A 25,870-nucleotide genomic window follows, 5' to 3' on the forward strand; every position below is an offset into this window, starting at 1 on the left:
ATTACATATCAAATATGTTTTCTGCTTAAAATATTAGTGGCTGTATACTAAACGTGTTTCTGGTCGTTCTAATATTTGTACTAGATTATATTTCACTGTATTTCCTAAAATATTTTTTTTTCGTACGTACAAAATTATTTGAAGAAACAATCCATTATGGGCTTCTTACAAATATTAAGACGACCAGAAACACATTGAATATACAGACACTGATATTCTAACCAAGAAAATAGATTTAATATGTAAATTTAATCGCAGAAATATTTTATTAGTCGGAAACATCTTACAATGCAGCAAACTCAGGAATGTCCCTTTAATATATTTGAGGTCTTCTTCAGTTTGACCAAGAAGGCATTTTTATTTAAGCTAAAAAGAATAAATTCTAGAAACATCACTGTTACTTAGCCATACTGTAGAATGGTAACATAATATGTATATTGTATCTTTAATGTGATGGTTGAACCAAACACCAATAATAAACTGCAAAAAACTTTTCTCCCCTGATTAAATTACAGTAAATGATAAGCCTAATTTTGTCCATATATTGTGATTTTCAGTGGTCTTGTCCAGTCAGATAAGCTGTTATAAAACTGTAGTTCTGCTAAACCAAACCAACTTGTTCTGGAAAAGCTGACAAGTCTTAACATAGAGCCCTGGACATCTCGTCTCTTTGAAGAAAAAACCCCGAAACCCATCCAAAAACTTCAAACACTCACACACCTTTTTACAAGTCCATAAATGAAGATGATGAGACCGAATATTGTCGGTATCCACAGAGACATCATCAGTTCGCCAGACCAAGCAAAATACAGAGCTATCTTTTCACCAAAGTAGTTTCGCACTTTCCACAGAGGCTGAAACTTATAAAGCTTCGTCCAAGTATCATTCAGTTCAGAGCGTGGATCAAAGGCCAATAGTTCCTTTCCCTTTGTCTCGGTTTCCTTGGCATTCTGTTCTATGTCAGTTTCGGTTTTACTGCATGTATCCATCTCCTGGCATAACTTGGAGTCCTCGTGTAAAATGAAGGCGTCAGTGTAGATTTTTTTCATTAGCAGGTACTGAAGACCTACCAGATAATAAACATATTACATTATTAAGAACGTAATTATTTGTAAGAATAAAATGTACTCGTTAATATGTTTGTTAATATTTATGCTGTTAATATCATTATTTTGTTTACTTAATTTCTAGAGCAACATTTAATTTATCATTGTCAGTACATTTGGAAAAAAGTATTCACGAAATCAATCACTATTTTGCTAAATGCCCATTCGAATCTGCATTGTGTATAGATTGGGCCCCGATCATGTATTACGGTTTTGTGGTTCATATTTACCATAGTTCTGCAATTATACATCTTATAAAATAACATTTATAGTACTAATTAATCATTCTTCTTGAGTATTCTAAGGTGGGTTTTTGTCTACGGTTTTTTCGGGGTTTTTCTCTCTTCTTTTTCTTTTTTTTAATAAATAATGAATATATAAATGATAACTGAATATCCAAATAAAAATGTATTTTAGTAATGAATATTCAGAGTAGGTCAGTACCCTGTATACACCTAACAAACCTTTACCTCTCCGTTTCCTAACTTGAACGCCTTGCTTGGCGGTGTTTGTAGATTTCTCCCTCGGTTCCTTCTGCTCATCATATTTTTTTATCTTTTGATTATCAATATTTATTAAAATGTGGTGTATCTGTAGGTAAGAAACGAAAATAATAATATTTCACGACATTTCAGGCTCCGAAAATGTGTATATCACTTGTTGAATCTATCTATTAAGTTAATCTTCAATCATGAGAGATTGCAACAATTTCAAGAATTTTTTATGATTTTAATACACTTTTTCCAGATCCATATAAAGTAAAATTAGTTTTGTCAGGATACTGAAATGTTTGTTAATATTTATGCTGTTAATATCATTATTTCGTTTAATTGCAAGAGATTGTATATATACAGGTACACGTATGGTAAATAAATATGGTCAATGAAGATCGCCTTGTCTCCACTCACGATTAAAGAATTCTGAGAGCATGTTCCGTCACAGCTGTTAATATCATTATTTCGTTTAATTACAAGAGATTGTATATATACAGGTACACGTATGGTAAATAAATATGGTCAATGAAGATCGCCTTGTCTCCACTCACGATTCAAGAATTCTGAGAGATAACCAAAATGTATATGTGTACTACAGCTGTCTTTAAAAAAGAGTTTTACCTTTTTCCGAAATGACCATCCAAAATTTAAGGTTTCTAGCGTGTTATCAATAAAATCTCACTCAACAGTGACGAATGCCTTTCAGACTCAAGTGTTAAAAACCAACCAGAAATTTTAGTTAGTTTACAAAAGTCCATAATATATAACATCCTAGTAACTTTGCATACAAATCGACCCTTTAGAAATCAGGTTTGTGATCTGCTTATTAAATATATATTGGGAAGGGCCTTTTTCATCCTGCAGGCAATAGTGCCCAGTTTACATTTGTTTTAAGATGTAAACATAAAAAATAGTATTATAATAATTATCTAATTAATACTTACAAGAAATGACCTTCGTGCTGGGCTGAAGAAGGTGGCTGGATCGTCACAATCTTTAAACAAGGAAATAAAAAATTATGATCACCAGACAATCGAGTACTGACAAAATCGACTAAAACGAAAGACAGTTGGGTGTTTTTAGTTATATGAAATGTAATCTCAAACTGTACATTGAGCAGTCAGAAGTTGTCCTCGAGTAAAATGAATGTTACATATTTGAGACTAAAGTCTTATAATTCTGAATGACAAAACCATATTGTTATCAAAATCGTATTTCTATACAATGTAGAGTCGAAAGGATATTTTAGTAAAATTGATTGCTTCCATGATCCACTGTCAAGTGTTCGTCCTTAGGAGGACCGCCACTCCCCTAGTACGTGTCCAGAACTCATAGCAAGGGATATCCGATGCCATATAACCGTAAATAAAATGTGTTCAGTGCGTCATTAAATAAAACATTTCCTGTAAGGGATACTAAAAACTAGTCTGCGTCAACCTCTCAAAGATTTTGGCAACTGTCACTAGGATATATTTTCCAGTCTTAAAAACACAATTTGTTAGCATCTGAAAAACAGAATAGCAATGTCTTAGATGACGATTTTTATTCGTTTTAAAGGTTTTTCGTTCTGTTATATAATTATATAAGACAAAAGGTAAATGGTATGATTGAGTGATGGGTTGGTGGGTAGAACCCTCCTCCAATTCTTATGGGCATAAAAGATTTCTAACAGTCTTTCTGTCCCGAGTCAGGTCCCTGGTCATAACAGAGACCAAACCTCTTGTGGGATAAGGGCACGTTAATAGAGTTTACTCGAACGCCATTCACTTTATTGTTTCTAAATATACCTTCATTGTCGGTTACGAAGCGATTTTGGATCATCCTTGAAGTTGTCATCTTGAGTGCGTCCTTAAATGAAACATTTCCTTCTTTCTTTCTCTTCTTGTCTCCTGGCTTGTTTTGACACTGTAAAACAAATATTAAAAGTAAGAAAGTAATCATGAACAAAAGTCAGTATTTAATGAGACAGTTCTGAGTGTGGTACCACTGTTAAAGCTACTGGCTTAGTGAAGTACAGACATTATCTATATAACGGCCACCCAAGGGACCTGACAAAAGTGGTCGTTATAGAGAGGTGACCCTTATATACAAGTTCAAAATTAGAACCCATATATTAAAGAATATCACAAATGTCATTAAAAAAAATGTCACATTTTAAAACCATTCCCACACTAGCTGTTTATGTAATCATTGCCTGTTGCTTTCTTCTGCCTTTTTCTTTTGGCTGAAACATTATTGTCAAAATCGGCCAGAACATCGGCTTTCCTTTTTAAAATAGAATTAATCTGAAAACGTCCTACACCAAAATGATCGGCGATCTTTCACGCACTTAAATTGCCTTTCTCAGATTTGTTAATAACGTCGATTCTCTCTTCTAACGTTAAAGCAGTACTAGTTTTCGGTGGCATTTTGCATACAAATGTATTCGTTAATATATTTCGCAAACGCTAACATTGACTTGCAGAAGATATTTTGTGTAATTGAAGGTTATTACCCATGTGGCATGTTTGACTCATTTGTTTGTTTCATGTCACCACTAATCCTTCAGTGGGGTATGATCTTTGATTACAGCTGAATAAAATCAGGAGTCGCTTAAAAAATCCGAACACGGGACATCTGCAATGACCGCCGCCTTCAGCAATTCTTGTCTATTTACCAATCATGTCTGGCTAGAAACAAGGAAACACCTAACATAATACCTCATTTGTTTGGTTTCTCGAGACTTAATAGAGTGACCATACATACAAATTACATTATGTACAGCCAATGGGAAGTCGTCTACTATTCAGTGAGGATGCTGAGAACCAATCGAATTACACCACCAGTATCTGCGTGTCACGGAAGTTACTGAGTGTCTGTTTGTTTTTCAATTACGATCAGAGAATTACAATGGAATTTTACTTTGACAGAAAATAAACTCAAAGCTACAGACATGGCCATATAAACACATTTAATTTATAATTTTTAAGATGATTGAAAAAGTAGAGACATAACCAGGATAAAAAAATAAACCAAAAAACGTCTTTACGACGATCATCTTGTGACCGTTATGTCAGGTTCAACCTGTGATTTTGGGTGAAAAATAGTGACCGCTGGCCGTTATGGACAGGTGACCGTTATGTACAGGTCAAATAAGGAAGGAAATGCATTGGAAGGGATTTATAGTGACCGTTATAGGCAGGTGACCGTTATGTACAGGTGACCGTTAGACCAGGTTCGACTGTATATATATATATATATTTATATATAGTCATTAAGCATTTAAAATTAAAATACATTGTACTTACATGTTTAATAGGCATTTTAAGTCGTATTCTCTGTGCTTCAGTACGTAGCCGTTTCAAAGGACAGTGGAGCTTGACATAAACCAGTTTTCCAATAGTGTCACGCTCGATGGAAAAACCTTCTTCTTTCTTTAATAGTTCCTCAAATCGTTTCCTGTACTGTTCACGGCTCGACGGCTTCGGGAACACGAGAACCAAATCTATTCTCTTATTCTGTTCGTTATTCCCCTTAACCTTCATTTCATCTTCAATAATTATATGTTCTTTATGCGTCATTTTGGTATTTGTTGATGTGCTCCAACAAATTGTTTCTGGAAACAAAAATCAAATTTGGTATGTGTTGTATGTTTTTGCTTTTTGCTTCTTTTTTCTTTGGGGTGTGTGTGTAGATTGTTGGTTGTTGGGTGTTTTTTTGTTTTGTTTTGGTGGTTTCTTTTTCTTCAGGGTTTTTTTTTGTTGTTTTTTTATTTTATTTTTTTTTTGGGGGTGGGGGGGGGATTTGTTTGTTTGGGTATGTAGGGTTTTGTTGTATCATTTCGGGTTTGGGGGGGGGGGTATTTTGTGGGGTGTTGTTTTGGAGTTTCTATTCGGGTGGTTTCTGGAGGGGGTGTATAGTTTGTTTTGGATTTATTTATATATATATATATATTTATATATATATATATATATATATATATATATATATATATATATATATATATATATATTGTTGTTTTTTTTGTTGTTTTTTTTGTTTTTGTTTTTTTGTTGTTGTTTTTTTTGGGGGGGGGGTAATAATTTCGTTACTCTGTACAAGGCTAAGTCGATAGGATGTTTTAGGCAATGTGATTGCTTTCATGACCCACTATCATGTGCTTATCCCTAGGAGGACCACCACTACCCTAGGATATCTGTAACAGTGTGTTTCATCTCTCCAGCAGCGCCTGTGGGAGGACTGCCACTCTCAGACTAGCTTAGAAAACCCTAACTTGCACGAGGTAGAGCTCAATATATACATCAGTGATGGCATGGTAAATGATGATATCAGGTGTTAGCGAAAGGTCAGCATATCCTGCCTCACCGGTGGCACCCGTATGAGTTCCATATTATCTCTTCGCTAATATATTATAGGCTATTTTATCAAGCAATGTTTGCCTTATAAGGTTCTGTAAAATTACAATTAGAGGTCCAGTGTATGTAAGCATACTGAAATTGTTAAATAATTTTGAACGTGAAAAAAGCGGCATGAGTGCAATGTTTGTCAATGACTAGGGTAATAAAATGTCTTAAATTCATACGAACACTTTATCCGAATCATACTCAAATGACACTAAACCAAGCTGCCATCTATTCGAGTTCTAGATCTGAATATAAACGATCTTTAGCTGGTTTTGCAGGAGTACCGTGTGGCGGCAGAAGGATTCATCTCTCTCTCTCTCTCTCTCTCTCTCTCTCTCTCTCTCTCTCTCTCTCTCTCTCTCTCTCTCTCTCTCCCCCCCCCCCCCCCAAGGTCTAGTTGTTCAAAGCATAGTTAAATTAACCCTGAGTTAGTTTAATATTTTATTTTTAATTATTTCTGCACAATAATTTTTACTGACTCACTTTCGTGTCTCCAAGCTTTACGAAACATGAAGCTGGCTCATCCCTTAATTGGGATGGTGATACGACAGTGTGTCGTTTTATCCATTGCCAATAAAGATGTTGTATATTGTTGGGTGCTCAGCCATGTTGGTATCAGGGGTAATGAAAAGACAGTTTTGGCTGTCAAGTCTGCTTTAGATTTGCCTCATGCCGGGGTTGGTGTGCCTTATACTGATTTTAAATATAGTATAAACTAATTTATCTTTTCGACTTGGCAAAATGATTGGGACGGTGCTTCTGCGAACAAGCTTCAAGCTATCAAGCCAGTCTTGGGAGAGTGGCAGACCTCTTATAGACAGTGCAGGAAGGATGAAATAGTCTTGTGTCGTGCTCACATCGGTCATACATACTTGACACATTCATTTATCTTTAAGAAGGATCCTCCATTAATGAGATTTACCATAGTTTGACACCCAATAGCCGATGTATTTTTCGTGCTGGGGTGTCGTTAAACATTCATTCATTCATTCATTCATTCATTCCATTGATGTGACCATTGTCAGTGTATTCTGATGGTACGGCACATTTTGGTGGAGTGTACTCGTCTCAAAGAAACTAGGAAAGATATATTTGGACAACGAAATGTGATGGAATCAGTTAGATTCCATGTAGAACTTTTATTACATTTTTTACCTGATACTGACTTTTATTCTAAATTTTAATTGTATCAATTTGTGACATTCGTATTTTTTGCACAGTTCTTTACACTGCGTTTTTATTTAACTGTTGATTTTTTATACTGATGTTGATTATCACTTAAGTTTTGCATTTACCAGTTTAACACCAAATAGCCGATGTATTTTTCGTGCTGGGGTGTCGTTAAACATTCACTGATTCATTATTTCTGCACAAATACAGAATAAACTATAGAATTGATTATGTATGCCCAGCAAGCATGAATCGTCGGCCAGATGTTGGCGAATGGTCGGACATGAGAAGATATATATATATATATATTGCCTACAGCGGGCCTACGTCGGCCCGACGTTGGAGCGATGACAATATTTTCTGTGGTCAGATCAACACTAATTTACCATCGGATATAAATAATAATGTAGAGCAATATATTTGTTTCTCCACATTTTGTTTGAATTAAAAATAAAAAAAGTTTATAACATGTGTTTGCCTACATGCACAGCGGCCCGCTGTTGGCCCAACGTCGGCGCAGTGATATTTTCCATGGCTAGTACAAGACTAATTTACCATCAGAAATAATAATTATGTACAAATCTGTCCATATTTTGCTTGAATTACAAAAAAGATTATAAATAAACATTGATTTTAAAAAGTTGCCTACAGTGGCTTGCCGTCAGCCATACATTGGTGCAATAAATAATAATTATGTAGATATATGTCTATATTTTGTTAGACTTAACTTGTTTTAATAAAATTTTAAAAAGCATGCACACAACAGCTCATTATAAAGAAATTTTGCCCACAGCGGCCCACTAATTTACCATCGCTGATAAAGAAATTTTGCCTGTTGTTGTGGCTGCTGCAGAACACGTGTTCGTTATGAATGGTGTAGAATACTGGGATTAAGCTTGCCACCTTAGGCTTTATGGTGCAAATTCAAAGTGTAAATTATATATAATTATGTTTTTAAAACAAAGGACTTTACACTATTGTGTGGTTCGCTAGACAGCGGAGGAATACAACATAAATAGGAAACAAGATGGCGGCGTCCATTCAAGATATTTGAATTTATAAGTTAAAATGCCAAGTTCTTTTCATCACGCACGTGGAATATGTCTAGCATACATGAAGACTAATTTTGTAAGTATCTGACTACATGTAGCACCTATTTTTTAAATCTTAGCAGTTCATGTTTTCATTTTAAAGGGACATTCCTGAGTGTGTTACATTATAAGATGTTTCCGACTAATAAAATATTTCTACTATTAAACTTACATATTAAATATATTTTCTTGTTTAGAATATCAGTGTCTGTATATTCAATGCGTTTCTGGTCGTCTTAATATTTGTAAGAAGCCCAAACTGGATTTTGTCTTCAAATAATTTCGTACGTACGAAAAAAAAAAATTTTTGAGACATAATATGAAATTTAACATAGTACAAATATTAGAACGACCAGAAACACGTTTAATATACAGCCACAAATATTTTATGCAGAAAAATATATTTGATATGTAATTACAATCGTTAAAAAGTCTTTGTTAGTCGATAGCATCTTAAAACGTGCAGCAAACTCAGGAATGTCCCTTTAAACTGATCATTGTCGGATTTTCCAAAACAATGATTGCGCTTTTTCAGTTTAAAAAAAAATATACTAATAATCCTTTGTCTGATGAATTTATTTGATGTACGTCAATGCATGGTGAATAGCCATTTCATTTAGTATAAAGACAACTACTAAAAGTTAAAAATAGTGCTAATTATAGTAATTTAGTCACAAAAATGTTTCGATTCTTTTTCTTTTTTTTCCTTTTTTTTGGACAGGTAAAAAAGGAATATATAGATGTCTTTCATGATACTCAATAACTGTTTACAATTTCAGTTACTACAACTGCTCCTATTGCCCTGGGCTTTTAATTAGCACTAATGTGTGAAGTCCATTAATTACAGGTAGTCTGTGGAAAGTCTGCCAGATACTTAAACACATATTTTATTTTTTGCCAAAAAATATACATTTTGTAGGCATACATACATATTTATATATAAAATAATATAATGTGCACACTGCGGGGATTGGTATGTAGCATCGGATGTAGATAAGACAGGTACAAAGTGATCAGGCTAGCATCACCTCTTAGTCTCCTATAGAATTGTTATTGCCCCAATTGGCAGCTTAATCCCTTTGTAAGTGGTTATCCTAGGACTTGCTGTGTGTGTGAATTGCAGAATGTTGCTGTTACATAAATGATTGCACTTCTTTTGATTAAAATAGATGTGATGTTTAATTGTACAAGTTAGTTTGAATGTACAGTGGCACAAATGTCCCTCCATTACTGGTCACAATGACTAAATTTATATAATTTAAAAAAAAGAAAGAATAGTATAACTTATTAATATATATCTACTTCCAAGCTATTAGTTGATTATATGGATTAAAAAAATTAAAACATTCAGTGTTTATGCCAGAAATGTTTTTTGGGGTATGGCGCTATGGAATTGAATGCAACCACAGTCAACAAGGGGTATGGAGGGCCTCTCCCGGAAAGAAAATAGGTTAGGGTTAGGGTTAAGAAAAGCATACAGTAATGATAAGAATAATTAATTTTGTCAAAAGGTTAACTTAAAAAAATAAAATCTGCCAAAAATGTGGGTATGGCATCATACCCATTTTACCCTCTGGCAGAAACCCAGACATTTGTTTTTACATAATTTTATTTAGAAAATTCATGGGGGGTTTTGGTAATGGATGGACATCACAAGTATATTTTAATGAGTTACTACTAATTACGTATCTATAATATTTAAAAGTGAACGATTTAGCTAAATAATTTGGACTGTCTAGTACAAATTTTGTAAAAAAAAAAGTTATTTATTTTTGACAAAAAGTAACTCTTGTTGAAGTCTAAAATACAATTTGTTAAAATAGCCATAACTTTTGAATGGCTTCGTATATCTTAGAACTGTCAACAGTGTTTGGAACTAGACATAATTACATGTAAATAGCTAAGTTACTGAATTCACAAATAATTTATTTTCTCCAATGTGGAATTTGTTTGATCTTGCCCTTAAGCATTATTGTTAATATAAAGTATACAGTAAAATACATTTAAACTGTATCTACATGTATCTCATAGTTTTTGACATGCAATAATATTTGTCTTTTCTCCCCATTTTCTTCAGAGAGTGTTTGCTTGAATCCAGAGACAAAAATAATCGTATGAAGCATCTTCCCATGGAATTACCATTCTGCATGACATTTGTCTTACTGAAGTATTTATCATTTCTGTAAGTGGCTCTGTCTTTGATGTTTTACTGCATATTCATTATGGCATGTTTTGTTTTTGAAATTTGATTAGAAACTTAATGTACTATTTTAACTATTTAGCATCATACAGCAATACTGAAAAAAAATTTTTAGTCTAAAGTTTGAGCCCTGACGTTTAATTATAGTTTATTGGATTCAGTGGTGTTTTTAGCATTCAAATATGCATATTTATAAAGCCAATTCCTCATGCTAATATTACATTTTTCTATATTTATTTGTATGATTGCTGACACTTGGGAATAAAAAAAATCAGCTTAACCCATTTACGAGATACACAAAATTAAATTCAAGTAACCCATTTTCTTTTGTGTAACCCAGTATACCCGTATAAACAGATGTGTATGCAGATGAAAAATAGGCTATGCAAAATTAGATTTGCAAATGAAACCAGTATTACCACAAATAATAATATTGTTTTTAAATTTAAAGATATTTTAAGTCCATTAATCCATTTTATAGCTGTCCTTTAATAAATGTTCACCAAATAAAGAATTACAAAGAATGAATGCTTCTGAACCAAGTGGTATTTTTACATAATTTGTGCATGTTGATACTTTGTGATATTTGTTTGAATGCTAATCCCTCATTGATAAATAAGGTACAATGTATGGTGTTAATATTTAAGTTATTAATATTAGTAAACCTATGAAAGTGCACAATTTTTATTAAGTGAGGCTTTGGTATCAACTTGTTTAGGTCAAATGACATTTATAGATAATGGTAATAGTCACCTTTAATTTCATCTTCATCTGTTATTTCATGTCTTAATGACATCACTGCATGTTCAACTTTTATATACCCAAAGGTCTGATTTGTTGAACTCAGACACAGTACATCATCATGCATGTACAATAAACACAATAATTGATTTGTTTGAACATAGTATTATAATTTTTACATTTTAAGAATTAATCTTCCTACATGCATTTATTACTCATTGGGAGCTGGATGTAGCCCAGTGGTAAAACACTCAATTGATCTGCAGTCAGTTTGGGATTGATGCCCATCAGTGGGCCCATTGGACTATTTCTCGCTCCAGCTAGTGCATCACGACTGGTATATCAAAGGCTGTGGTATGTGCTATCCTGTCTGGGATGGAGAATACAGAAGATCCCTTGCTACGAAATAACTAATGGAAAAATGTAGCAGGGTTCCTCTAAGACTATGTCAAAATGACCAAATGTTTGACACTGGCCAGTAGCCAATCATTGATAAATGAATGTGCTCTAGTAGTATCGTTAAACAAAACAAATTTGAACAAACTTAACTTATTACTAATTAGAGATATATCATATTTGTAGTTGGGTTGTGGGTTTGTTTTTAGGCACATGTATGTAAATCAGATGAATTATGCAGTATTTAAACATGATCGCAAAATCCATAGTGATACTACATGTACATAATATCATGCATTATATCCATTAGTACAATTGTATTTTTTCTGTTATATTTCTGTTTAAAAGAATCAAAAAGTGGTTTTGAACTTCCAGTGTCAGAAATGATAGGGATACAAAGACAAATATAGTGTATTTGATGTAACTGTGAATTTCCTAAAATAAAATTAATGTTTTAAATATATGGCTTTTGTTTTCTGTGATAATTACTAATATTGATGTCTGTCTAATTATGGACTGGCATATACTGTTTTATGCTTGTTTACGGACATGAGCCTCTTGTGGTCTGGTAATACTAATATGTTTGCAGTGTATGATGATATTATATCATATTCATATTTGTATATTTGAGAATCTTTTTATATAATATTTATATTTACTGATGATGGGCTGGCATTGACTCGACATTGGTTGATGTCTCCCAACAACGGGCCACTTTTATATGGATGAGCAAAATGGATTGGCAACCAATACTGTTCATGACTACCATTTTGGCAATCAACAGCTGGCCAATATTGGCAACCGACAGAATGCCGATGGTGGGCCGTCGATGAGCCGACATCTGTTTGATGTTGGGCAACAGTGATCCACTTTTGTATGGGCTGATGTTGGCAACTGAAAGCATGCCAATGATTGAGTCGATGGTGGGCTATTGATAGGCTGTCATCGGTTTAATGTCGTTAACCGACAGCGGGCCGACATTGGCAACCGACAAAATGCCGACGGTTGAGCCGATGGTGGGCTGTCGATCAGCCGACATCTATTCAGTGTTGTTTGCCAACAATGGCCCACTTTGTATGGATGAGTGAAAAGGACTATGTCAACGATTGAGTCGATGGTGGGCCATCGATGGGCCGATATCGGCTTAATGCCGGCAACCGACAGCGGACCGCTTCCGTACGGACGAGCAAAAAAGACTGCGGGCCGATATCGGCAACCGACAGCGGGCCAACGATTCAGTCGACGATGGCCCATCGATGGCCCGATGTAAAAGGTCTGCTGGGTGGTTTGTTTGTTTTGTTTAACGACACCTGATTATGTATAAATACCTCCGATAGTTCTAAATCAAGTTTCAACATGATATTTCTATTGATTCAGTTCTTGGTTTTGAACATTGCTGTTAACCACCATTATCTTATAAAATGTCTTCAGTTCCCACTCACATTTAGTACTAGTGATACCAGTATGTTACTAAACTAAGGAAACCATGGATTCAGAACAATAATATTTAACTTACATGTACACTGAAGGGTACAGTCTGGTTGCTACTTCCAGGGATCCATGGAGGTCGCGATCAGTTGGGTCCCAGTGCCTCGTGTGTGTTCTCCTTGACTACTAGTAACTATGACACACCGGTGTAGTGGTAACACAACTACTGAATACAACAGTCGACACATTGCGTGTTGAATACGGTGAACTAACAGATTAGGTTATGAATGCAGCAAACTGACCTGGAGAATGTGACCCTTTTTTTAGCTTTTCTATAGCCACCGCACATTCATTTCGAAGACGAAACCAAAACCACTGAAAAGAATGGCTTGCTTGTACAGGCAGATACGTACTCCAGGAAGTAGAAACTACTCACAAATAGCAAGCCTTCCTTGATTATCGACTTATTGATTTGATAATATTATTATAACTAGATTTTTCATACAGTGGTTCAACCATGCCATCTTGCACATGTTAATTAGTACCACAAAGTCAGTGGCTGAAATGAAAAGTACAATATTTCTGAAACAAATGAAATGAAAAGCATTATCAATATTTATTTAATGACACCTCAGTACATTTTAGATTACGACTAGCTGGTGTTTAACATGTGTTTTCCCAACATTTCATTGAACGAAAGAGACAGAACAACAATATATATTTTATATGCATTCCGATAGACAGAACAGTACATACCACGGCATTTAATGTACCAGCAATGGAATACTGACCAGAATAGAACCCACCCCCCCAAAAAAAAACAAAAAAAACAACAACTACAAACCAGCGGTTTACTACTGACACACACTCCTCCACCACTTCAGAAATGATGTGCCCACAAAATAAAGTGAAATAATGAACAACCATTTACTAAAGATATTTACATATAGCAATCAAACACTAAACGACATGCATATATTCTGACATGGATATTATTTTGCTGTCTCTCTCTCTCTCTCTCTCTCTCTCTCTCTCTCTCTCTCTCTCTCTCTCTCTCTCTCTCTCTCTCTGTCTCTGTCTCTCTCTCACGGTCTTTCTTTGTACTGTAAACAAATATTGATTTCTCCATGACGGTTTATTTATCAGCATAAGCTCGATCGCTTTCACTTCTTATAGGACTTGGGGAGGGACGTAGCCCAGTAGTAAAGTGTTCGCTTGATACGCGGTCGGTCTGGCATCGATCCCCGTCTGTGGGCCCATTGGGCTATTTCTCGCTCCAGCCAGTGCACCACGACTGATATATCAAAGGCTGTTGTATGTGTTATCCTGTCTGTATGATGGTGCATATAAAAGATCCATTGCTGCTAATCGAAAAGAGTAGCCCATGAAGTGGCGACAGCGGGTTTCCTCTCTCAATATCTGTGTGGTCCTTAACCATATGTCCGATACCATATTACCGTAAATAAAATGTGTTGAGTGCGTCGTTAAATAAAACATTTCCTTCCTTCCTTCTTATAGGACTTAAGTCCACCCTTCCTTGTTAATGGATTCCACAGAAAATATGAAGGTTGATACCTTGGTAATCTGACTACGACTGGGCAATCGTCTGGTTGCTCTTATACTCAGAAAACACTTGACCTGCAACCAGCCTTCGTGACGTCCACTGCCGAGCAGTGTAGAGTGTCGTTTTGTAATAAAGTGTCGAATTGTAATAAAAAAAAAAAAATAATAATAATAATAATTTAATTCTAATCTACTCTAACTTAATCTTGGGGCCGAAATGTGTACCACCAGACCAAATTTGGCATATTTTTTCATTAGTTTGTCGATCCACAGACTCGGGGAAATTACCCATATTGCTGTCAGTGCGTTAAGTGCGTTTTTGGAGCAATAGCGCTAAAGTGCCGTTTTGTAATAAACTTCATTTTCCATATGTTATATTGCTTATTAATATCTCAAAATCACTGTCAATGCTCAACAGGACATGGGCAACAAATTCCCATTCCAACTTTTATCAGTTTTGACAAACAAACGGAATTATTTCTGTTTATTACGAAACGACACACGGGTACATTTTTCAAAGTGTCGTTTTGTAATAAAGTGTCGAATTGTAATAAAAATAAAAATAAAAAATAATTTAATTCTAATCTACTCTAACTTAATCTTGGGGCCGAAATATGTACCATCAGACCAAATTTGGCATATTTTTCATTAGTTTGTCGATCCACAGACTTGGGAAATTACCCATATTTTTGTAAGTGCGTTAAGTGTGTTTTTAGAGCAATAGCGTTAAAGTGCCGTTTTGTAATAAACTTTATTTTCCATGTTATGTTGCTTATTAACATCCCAAAATCACTGTCAATGCTCAACAGGACATGGACAACAAATTCCCATTCCAAATTTCATCAGGTTTAACAAACAAACGGAATTATTTCAGTTTATTACAAAACGACACTGTATACCAAGGTATATATATGCATGTTTATAACACACACACACACACACACACACACACACACACAGAGAGACACACACACACACATACAAACACACAAACACACACATATACAGTGGAACCTCGTTAGTCCGGACAGTATGGTTATTAAAAAAAATGTCCGGATTAACGAATTTCCGGATTACTGAAATGTACGTGATGAGTAACCTCCCTTGATTCACAAACAAAATAAAAACGACACATTTGATTTTTAGAACCAGACATTTCTTCAACCAGTTTTGTTCTGTTGATCCGTCTCGTGGTGTGAATAAGGCGCTATTTGCATGTCCGTGAGGTCAGTCTACTATTCAGTAGTGTACTGCCAGGTGCTTGTCTTAAAGTTAGAAAATGCGATTAAATAAAATGAAATACTGTTTAAGACATGTTACATTGTTGATACTAAATGTTTGATTACTAGCGACAACAAGTTTTAAATTTTATTAGTCGTACCGGTTAATGTTGTAAATCTAGGCCACGTGGTTGAGTTCATTTCCACGAAGTTGGTACGTTGTTGAGGAATGCATATTGTTTCTCACTTATATACAATCATTATTAGTTTAAAGTTTTTACGTTTACAGATATATACTGTATACACACACACACACTCACACACACACACAGATACACACACAGACACACACACGCAAACACACACATACACACACACACACAGATACACACACAGATACACACACAAACACACACACACGGACAGACACACACACACACACACATACAAACACACATACAAACACACACACATACACACACATGCACACACATCCATCCAGATATGCATAGAAACACATATTTCTCATTGGTGCATGCAAACACACACACACACACACACACACACACACACACAGAGAGAGAGAGAGAAACACACACACACACACACACACACACACACACACACACCCACACCAGTGTGTTGCAAGAATATGAACAAGTTTACATGTGTACTTTGAAACCCTTCAACTTTTCACTGGTATTTCTATCAACCGGGTATATGGTGTTCATTTGGCCAATACATACAAGATGGCTGTATGTGTGTGTGTGTGTGTGTGTGTGTGTGTGTGTTTTATATGAAAAACTATTTTTTATCGTTTATATGTACGCGCATGTGTATGTTTAATAGTAAATGCATATGTCAATGTCTACAAATATTTGCGTATGTATATGCAAATGATTGCATACGCAAATGCAAATGTGCCATTTTATGTGTTCTTATATCTCTGCGTATACATACTTAGGAATGTATCTAAAACATGTTTTGTTATGTTATATGACATTACTTGAAATATGTATTTTTAAATAATTAGTTCAATGTCCCAGCCCAAAATACTGATTTATTTGGAATCCAAAGGTATGTATGTATGTATGTATGTATGTATGTATTGATGTATGAATATCTATATATTGTATGTATGTCGAGGTTGACTGTTACATACATATATATTAACGCACTGGCGCAGGGGATAATTAAATCCTTTCTGGCCTCACAAACTGTCCCATGCCGTTGCTGGGACTCGAACCTGTGGCACCGATTCGCCCGCAAATTGCAAGACTAACCACGATACGCTCTGAGCTATCGAAGCTTCCATAAAAAGGAAGTTCTTTAACTCAACCATATGCATGGGGCCTACAATCTACGCGGTCGATCCCGCTTACGTGCATGAAACAGTGGGCAGACCTGGCACTGTGTGTGTGTGTGTGTGTGTGTGTGTGTGTGTGTGTGTGTGTGTTTTATATGGAGAAAAAAATGTTTATCGTTTATATGTACGCGCATGTGTATGTTTAATAGTAAATGCATATGTCAATGTCTGCAAATATTTGCGTATGTATATGCAAATGATTGCATACGCAAATGCAAATGTGCCATTTTATGTGTTCTTATATCTCTGCGTATACATACTTAGGAATGTATCTAAAACATGTTTTGTTATGTTATATGACATTACTTGAAATATGTATTTTTAAATAATTAGTTCAATGTCCCAGCTCAAAATACTGATTTATTTGGAATCCAAAGGTATGTATGTATGTATGTATGTATGTATGTATGCATGTATGTATGCATGTATTTCTAAAAAATAATAATTCCTAATTTTGCATCAGGGCTTAGGAATAGATTTTAAGTTGACCGTTGTTATATCCAAAATATAACTGTCCTCCGATCATTCTTGTTTTAAAGTGTTTGGCTAGTACTATGTTTTGTTCATTAGCCAAATAATATTAATTTGTCTTTAGAAATGAATTAGGAAAAGGGGATATCAAACAAACAAACAAATCGCTGGGCAATGGACTGGGCTAGAGGGTTACAGGCTTAGTCAGATAGTTCGGTGGAGACTACAACATCTCTGAGACTTCTTGGGTCTGCAATAACTGGACGAGCAGTAATGGGCTTTTTTCTCATAACAGTTTGCAAATTGAAAAATATATTATTTTGTGTTAATTTTGCCAATATCTTGTCTCTCTCTACGGATTTATCAGACTCGACATTGACTCCAAATGTTTTAGTGGGTTTTTTTTTTTTTTTTTTTTTTTTTTTGTGTGTTGTTGTTGTTGTTTTTTGTTGGTAATGTACGAATGCAGAAGGCCTCTTGTTCAAGTCTCAAGAGGTCTGCTTCATCTTTTGAACCACATAACGGGGGTTGTTCAATTGGAATTATTTCAAAGTTTTCATCTAGTGAATGGTCAGGTAGATTGAAACGATTGGCAACCGAGATGTTGACAAATATCATCATACTTGTGACAAACTGCTTTAATTCGCAGTTGAGTTTGGGTTTGTTCTACATACTATTATTTTGCTTAAATTACAGGTGATTAATTATACATTTTTGTTTTTAAATCATAGTTCTAATCTGTACGTATTTGATATACAAAGTTGGTCTGCTGACTTGTGAAGATCGACTGCGTTTTAATTAAGGTGTGAAGTCTACAGAAGACCCAGTGATCGTATGGGGTGGGTCGTAATGTTGAAGTTTGTACGGTGCATAGGTTTCGGTTGAAATAAGGGGATTTTCTATTTTCACAGTTTCAGAATTATTTTTTTCTTAGAAAACGTGCAGAATTTTTAAAGCACTAAATAAATGTGAACAAGCCTCGTTGAAATAATTTTTCTAACCTGAATATTTGTGAAATCTTATAATCTGGTATTTAATAATGCCTTTAAAAGTATGGAATGACTTGCAATTGAGAAGTTATGTGTGTGGGTTTGAAAAAAAAAAAACTTTGTTGTCTAGGTAACCTGATATTTCAGACTGTATTTCTTTGTAAATTGTCACATCCAAACAGAATAAACTAACTTATCTGATATTGTTGCCTTACGCTTGATACTGTCATCTTGCTGTTTTAATAGTTCTAAAAATTCCAAAATTCTTGTTTTAAGTGTGGTCAAATAATAAGTATATCGTCCATATATCTGAGATATAAAAGCGGAGTTTTGATTGATTTCTTTAATGCAGACTCTTCTTATTCAACGACATAGATGCTAAATGTGTACTAAAACGTTTACCCATTGCACAACAACACACTTGTTGGTACATTTCTTCATCAAATTCAAAATCATTTCCTTTTAGGCTTAATTCTAACAACTCAATAAAGTTATTGTCAGGTCTTTCTGGATTCTTTTCAAGTGCTATTTTAACCGAATCAATGCCCGCATCAATGCCTATCCTTGTATACGTGGAGTCAATATCAAGGGTAACAAAATATGAATCTTTGGGGATTTTTGTTTTTGATAGTTTTGATAGATCTTCGGTGTTTTTCATAAAATTTTCATGTCTACTTGCAATTGGTTTTAAATGAAAGTCTATATATCCCGAAATATTGTATGATTCTGGACCAAAGTCTGACATGATTGGTCGACTGGGTGGTGTGTTAATATCAGTCCATGTGGATTTTTGGGAGTAGATAAAAGTTCCAAATTTGTGATTGAGACCCGGCTTCTAGATATTTTACTTATGTGTTGTTGTTTTTTTCATTTGTCTATGATGTATGTATGTATGTATGTATGTATGTATGTATGCATATATGTTGTAATAGGAAAGCTCAATAGCTTCACCAAGAGGATCGACCCTTCATTTAGTCCATTTCAAAGGAACAGATTAAAACGGAGCGAAAATCCCACTCGTTTGATGCTCGGCCCATGATGTCCCAATTGTGACATCTTGGGCCGAGCACTCGCCCAAGATGTTCCAATTCTAAAACATATGTACCAAGGCGGCCCAAAATGTCCAAACTGCATTACATTAGCAGAAAGGGATTTCTGTGCACCATCCCACATGCAGTTTGTACTATCTGATTCCATTTCCTTTTAAAAGCAGAATCCACATGGCGGGTTTTCAATCTGCGTTTCTTGTTCTTTTGTTTCTAATGTGTTATGGTTTGCTTTTTGTTTTTATTATTGGAGGGTTGGAAGGGTAATCCGCTGGTTTTCATGTCATTTGTTTTCTTTGCAAAACAGTGTTTCTAGTAATACAAAACAACATTTTATTTCGTCGAAACATTTCTTCTTTGACTACAAAAGTCCTGTTAATTATAACGCACGTACAACCACCACGCAATACAAAACACAGTTCAACACAACACAACACAACACATTACAATTCAATACAATAAAAAGAAATACTGTCTTTATTGCAACGTCTGTATCATCACATTAGTAAATGTTACGGGTAAATGCAACAACAATTATACAACGGATAATATTAATAGATAGACATCAGCTGCGTAGACTCAGGCAGATTGGTGGCTGTTTTGGGTTGTGTGTTTTTTTAATTTATCTCTGTGTTATTACTTCATATGATGCATTTTGATATGGTCAAGTATATTAACACCAAACTGTATTAATACCAAACTGTTAATCGATGGTCGAGTGGATAACGTTTCGGGCAGTCACGTTCGAATCCTGCACATTGCCTGTTTTCAAAATATGTGTATTTTGTGTATTTGACAGACGGAAAAAGCAAGGCATTAATACGAAGGTTAACGCTGACAAATATATACAATCAACACACAGACAGGAACATGTGATATTGGTAAAAAACAAAATCTTCGAGACAAAATACAGCACTAAAATAGTCAAACTACAAAAGAAGACAGTTATGTTAGGAAGCCCTTTTTGTCATGGCCATCGGTGATAGACATTCTTGATACATTACAGGAACAGTTTGTGATATGACCCGCTGACAAAGCATCAAATAACATAACCACTATATTTAAGGAATATTATATTAAATGTCTCCTAAACAAACTTGGGGTTTATAATTCGAATAGTGCTACATATAAGACCAGTATGTTATCTGAAGAAGAACTATGCTAAACACGCGAATCTGTCGTTTGGACGTTTGGCTTGAGCTTAAAAATACAAAATCATATCTATTCCTGTTGTATAGTGGATTCCAATATATCATAAGAATCCATACAAGGAGAGATACAGCGCAGTGTCCAGCAAATACACCACCAGATATTTGCTAAAAGACTGACCACTATCAAGGATGGCCTTTTTAGGTATTGTCAAAACGTCTCCGAGACGAGAGGTATTAATCATGTGTGGATTCTCATCTCTTTGGTGAAACTCTGGCACATTTTGTTTATTTTTGTATCATTCTGGATGAAGTGACGGACATAAATTTTGGTCTCTTTGACACGACTTGTTCCGAACCTAACAGATAAACTGTATATGTTAGTTATGTCTATTTAGTACCTATAGAAAATGATACAGTGACAATGTATATTGTATTGTTGTGTTATATATATATTGGAAACACTTGATATCATCACTGTTTTGATAGTGATTCATGAGTGCATGTCATCACAGCTTTACTTATTCTAATGAGCTCTGTCCTATGCTAGGTTAGATTCAGTAAACTAGTCTCGGAATGGCAGTCCTCTTTCTACAAGAAGGGTGAAATCTCCCGTAAAGAAAACTTCCTCGGGCCTTGGGAGAGGCCTACAGACAAGGCACTGGTTAGAGAATCATAAAATCATCAATTATTTTGCCAAAATGTGTCATTTTTAAATTACGGCTATAGAAAGGAAGCCTTCTACAATGTCACTGGTTACTCTTATGGAATAGCAAAAATGAATAGTTCATGTGCACTGTCCTGCAGACAGCACACTATACATACCCATATATATATATATATATATATATATATATATATATATATATATATATATAGATAGAGAGATATATATATATATATATATATATATATATATATATATATATAGAGAGAGAGAGAGAGAGAGAGAGAGAGAGAGAGAGAGAGAGAGAGATATATATATATATATATATATATATATATATATATATCTGAACAAAAAAAGAAACTTCCGATTTGTACATATAGTATTTGTTGTGTTAAAGAATTCATTGTGTAATGGAATTATATAGGTAGTATTAGCCTTGAGCTGTATTATCAGGATTCATGAATTTTATCGATTAGTTTTGCACTGTTAATCGTCCACAACGTGAAATTCAATTTGCACGTGCATCCATGGTTCGACATGTCCCGTGTAGTATTCGGTCAATTTGTTTTACTTGTCTTACTGACATTGTTGTCAAGTGAACGAAAACGCTTAAAAATTTGTAAAAAAAAAAAAAAAGTTTTTTACATTGTAGCATTTTTAGTATGCCAAGAATACCCAATAATGTACGCGAACGGGCGATTGGCATGCCTGATGCTGGCATGTCGACAGAAGACGTTGCAAGGCATGTTGGGAGTTCTACTCGAGCGATACGAAATCTTCGCGTAAGATTTCGAACGACAGGAAGCACCAACGACTTGCCACCTCGTGGACGTCCGCGTGTTACAACACGTGGTCAAGACCGCTATATCATGAACACGCATTTGCGCAATCGATTCCAAACTGCCACTGCTACTGCTGCTAACACATCTGGGCTTCACAATAACCGAATCAGTGGGCAAACTGTTCGTAATCGTCTGCGGGAGAACGGTTTACATGCACGACGTCCTTACGTCGGATGCGTTTTAACACAACGTCATCGTCTAAATCGTCTTAATTGGGCACGTGTACACACTCGCTGGATACGGCGACGCTGGAATACCATTCTTTTTTCGGATGAATCCCGATTTTCTTTACAATGTGGTGATGGCAGGGTGCGCGTCTACCGTTGGAGAAATGAACGCTATGCTGACTATTGTGTTCTTGAACGAGATCGTTTCGAGGGTGGGGGTTCTGTCATGGTCTGGGCAGCCATTGCTCATGGTTATCGTTCACCACTAGTCGTCATTGATGGCAATTTAAATGCTCAACGTTACCGCGATGACATTCTCGCTCATCACGTCATTCCTCTGTTCCATAACAACGCCAACATCTTGAATTTTCAGCATAATAATGCCACCTCTCATACAGCTAGAGACACTGTAAATTTTCTTAGGACAAATAACACTGATTTCATTGATGACTGGCCCACTAAAAGTCCTGATCTCAACCCCATCGAGCATGCCTGGGATAGTCTGGACAGACGATTGAGGCGTCGTCCCAACCCACCCGCTAACGTCAACGAACTTCGTCAAGCGCTCATTCAGGAATGGAACAATATTCCACAGTCAGAAATCAACACTTTAGTCAATTCTATGCGCCTGCGATGCACTGCAGTGGTCAATTCAAGAGGTGGTCATACCAGTTATTAAGTGGGTGTTTTAATTTTTAACCCCTACCACACTTGGTCAAAATTTCTCCCAGTTTCTGTTAATCTATGGCCATGATTTTTGCACCAAACGATGCATCATGGAACACTCTTTAAACGCATATATAACAATTATTCCCCCGGTTTGTTTTCATCAAGTTATGTTCAAGCAAAGTTAGCGGAAGTTTCTTATTCTGTTCAGTATATATATATATATATATATATATAGATAGATAGATAGATAGATAGATAGATAGATAGATAGATAGATATAAATATACTGACACACAATGAAAACACAAAACAGATATGATTAATGAAAAATATATTCATTGGACTTAAAATAACTATTGATGAGAGGAAGATGGTGGATGATTACCATTCTCGAGAGCAAACTGTAGTCTCGCAGCACGATGTCGCGATGTCATGATGTTACCGTTGTACGGGCGTCTGCATCTGAGTCGACGGATGACCGTCATCGGATGGATAGGCCTTCCATGACGTCCTATCGTGTTGCTTGCTGTCATCGTCGCAGTTCTGAACCGGTCACGGAGGTGGTGTCATTGAATCTGCCGATTTTGGGGGTGGGGTCATAACGGAACGGTTGACCAGGTCGAGGTCGATCACGGACACTCCCAGTCTGTTGATGACGTTCATCAAGTCGTCCAATAGTTGATGGATGGACTCTGAAGGTCCTAGCAACTTGGCTTTGCGAAGTCCCCACTTGGACCATGCCCAACGCTCGCTCCCTTTGTTCTTCTCTGAGTCGTGGCATTCTTAATGTGACGAGGAATAGGACACCGTTACGTGACTTTTATGTTTCCACATACTGGCATTTCACGTGCATTGCATGCAGCATGATTGAGCATGTAGTGAACGCATTTCACACCATTTTGTGTGTTTCTGATATTGTATGTGTAACGAGAACAAAACCAGGATTAAAACCCAGACAAAAGTTCCAATCAATGGCTTCCTCTCATAAATTGTTATTTTAAGTCAATAAATATATTTTTCATTAATCACAACAAAATATTGAAAAATATCTGTTTTGCGTGTTCATTCTGTGTCAGTATATATATATATATATATATATATATATATATATATATATATATATATATATATATATATATACACACACACACACACACACACACACACACACATATGTATATATATATATATATATATATATATATATATATATATATATATATATATATATATATATATACTATTACAAATTAGATGTAAATTAAGCAGCTCACAGAAGCACGTTTATTGACATGTTAGTAAACGTGCTTCGGCGACACTACATAATTGACGTATGCATTCATAATCATAAAACTAAAACGCTTAATAGAGCAATTTTACGCTGAAAGCTGCCCAGCGTTCTGAAAACAAACAAAAATGTTAGGTACTAGTTTATTTAATGTAAGGATATTCCTTTTCAAAAGACACGGCACCAAATATTCAAACTCCATTTGAATATCGAGTAATGGCTGACTGGAATTAAAGTATTACAAAGACGTTGTATTAAGCTTGAGAGTTTATGATAAAGAGATTATTTCCATTCTGTGTTTCGGTATCGTCAATATCACATATAGTGTGGGGGCATATGTAAATCCGTGTGAATTTCATGTTAATTTTTTGAACCAATGATGATTGTTAAGGTTATAGGTTATAGATTTAAAAACACATATGGTGTCATTTTGTATAATAAAGTCAAAGATCAGGACACAAATTTAACTTATGGCATCAATGTGAGCGAAAATATGTCTCAGAAACTTATCAGAACATAGTCATGTAAGGTATCCAAAGACTGCTTATGATGAGTAGTCTACCAAAAAGACCATATTACATATGGATATTGAATATAGGGTTACCAAAATGTTTTTAAATAAATAAATTTGTGAAAAAAAATGTGCTTCATCGAAATGAATCTTTTTGCATTGAATTGTTAGGTTAATATTAACCAGTATTTCTAAGCCAATACTTTGATTGTGGCTCAGTTATAATTTGCACCTTATTCAATCAATAATTGTACCATCATCTGACTCCCCATCATCCAGGAAAGCTTCCTTTGAAATGTTCTCACAGCCTGCATCGTCGGCTTCACATTCATATATTTATGTGCATGCTACGTTGTGTTTCCTGCAAGAACATGATGATGTAGGACATTTGCTGGCACTACAACCACATTTGACCACTTCTAAAATGGCTGTGGGTGCTGGTGGCAAGTCTGATGTTACTGGAATGTAATGTTCATTTTCTAGTGTCCAACCATATTCCAGAGGTGAAGGTATGACTGGATTCGCTATCTGAATATGAAAATTCAAAATAGCACGTGTAGGAGGAAGATTTTCTATCTCTGCTTGAGGGTTTGGGTTTGGGTTTTTTGTTGGGTTTTTTTTGGGGGGTTTGGGTTGGGGGTTTTGGGGGTTGGGGTTTTTTTTTGAAGAGTTGCCAACTGATCTTTTCAATGTCAACTACATTTGAGCGTGGGTAGTACAGCTGACACACATACTTTTTCAGTCCACTAAACGCATCTTCGGTTTTCTTTATCAAGCTGCTTGAAAGATTCGAGAACATTTCGTCGTGTTTTGAGCAAAGCATTCCAGGATGTCAGCTTACTTTTTCCTGCAAACCTTCCAGTAGTGTCTGCCCCTGTAAAAGCATGGAATCCTTGCAAGCTTTGTGCCACA

The 25,870-nt window shown here is 35.4% G+C and overlaps 1 protein-coding gene across 1 annotated transcript in view; it reads right to left on the reverse strand.

Annotated features, from left to right (window-relative positions):
- LOC121374828 (anoctamin-6-like) overlaps positions 1 to 13,213 on the reverse strand; it is a 62,761-nt gene extending 49,548 nt beyond the window's left edge. The window contains 6 exon segments of the mRNA XM_041501939.1: positions 719 to 1,066; positions 1,577 to 1,697; positions 2,545 to 2,594; positions 3,388 to 3,505; positions 4,888 to 5,195; positions 13,097 to 13,213. Of these exon segments, the coding sequence (XP_041357873.1) occupies positions 719 to 1,066; positions 1,577 to 1,697; positions 2,545 to 2,594; positions 3,388 to 3,505; positions 4,888 to 5,160 (910 nt within the window). The 5' untranslated portion in view covers positions 5,161 to 5,195; positions 13,097 to 13,213.
- Positions 13,214 to 25,870: the final 12,657 nt, after the last annotated feature.

This window comes from Gigantopelta aegis, chromosome 6 (genome assembly GCF_016097555.1).
Source record: "Gigantopelta aegis isolate Gae_Host chromosome 6, Gae_host_genome, whole genome shotgun sequence".
In the NCBI taxonomy this organism is placed as follows: domain Eukaryota; kingdom Metazoa; phylum Mollusca; class Gastropoda; order Neomphalida; family Peltospiridae; genus Gigantopelta; species Gigantopelta aegis.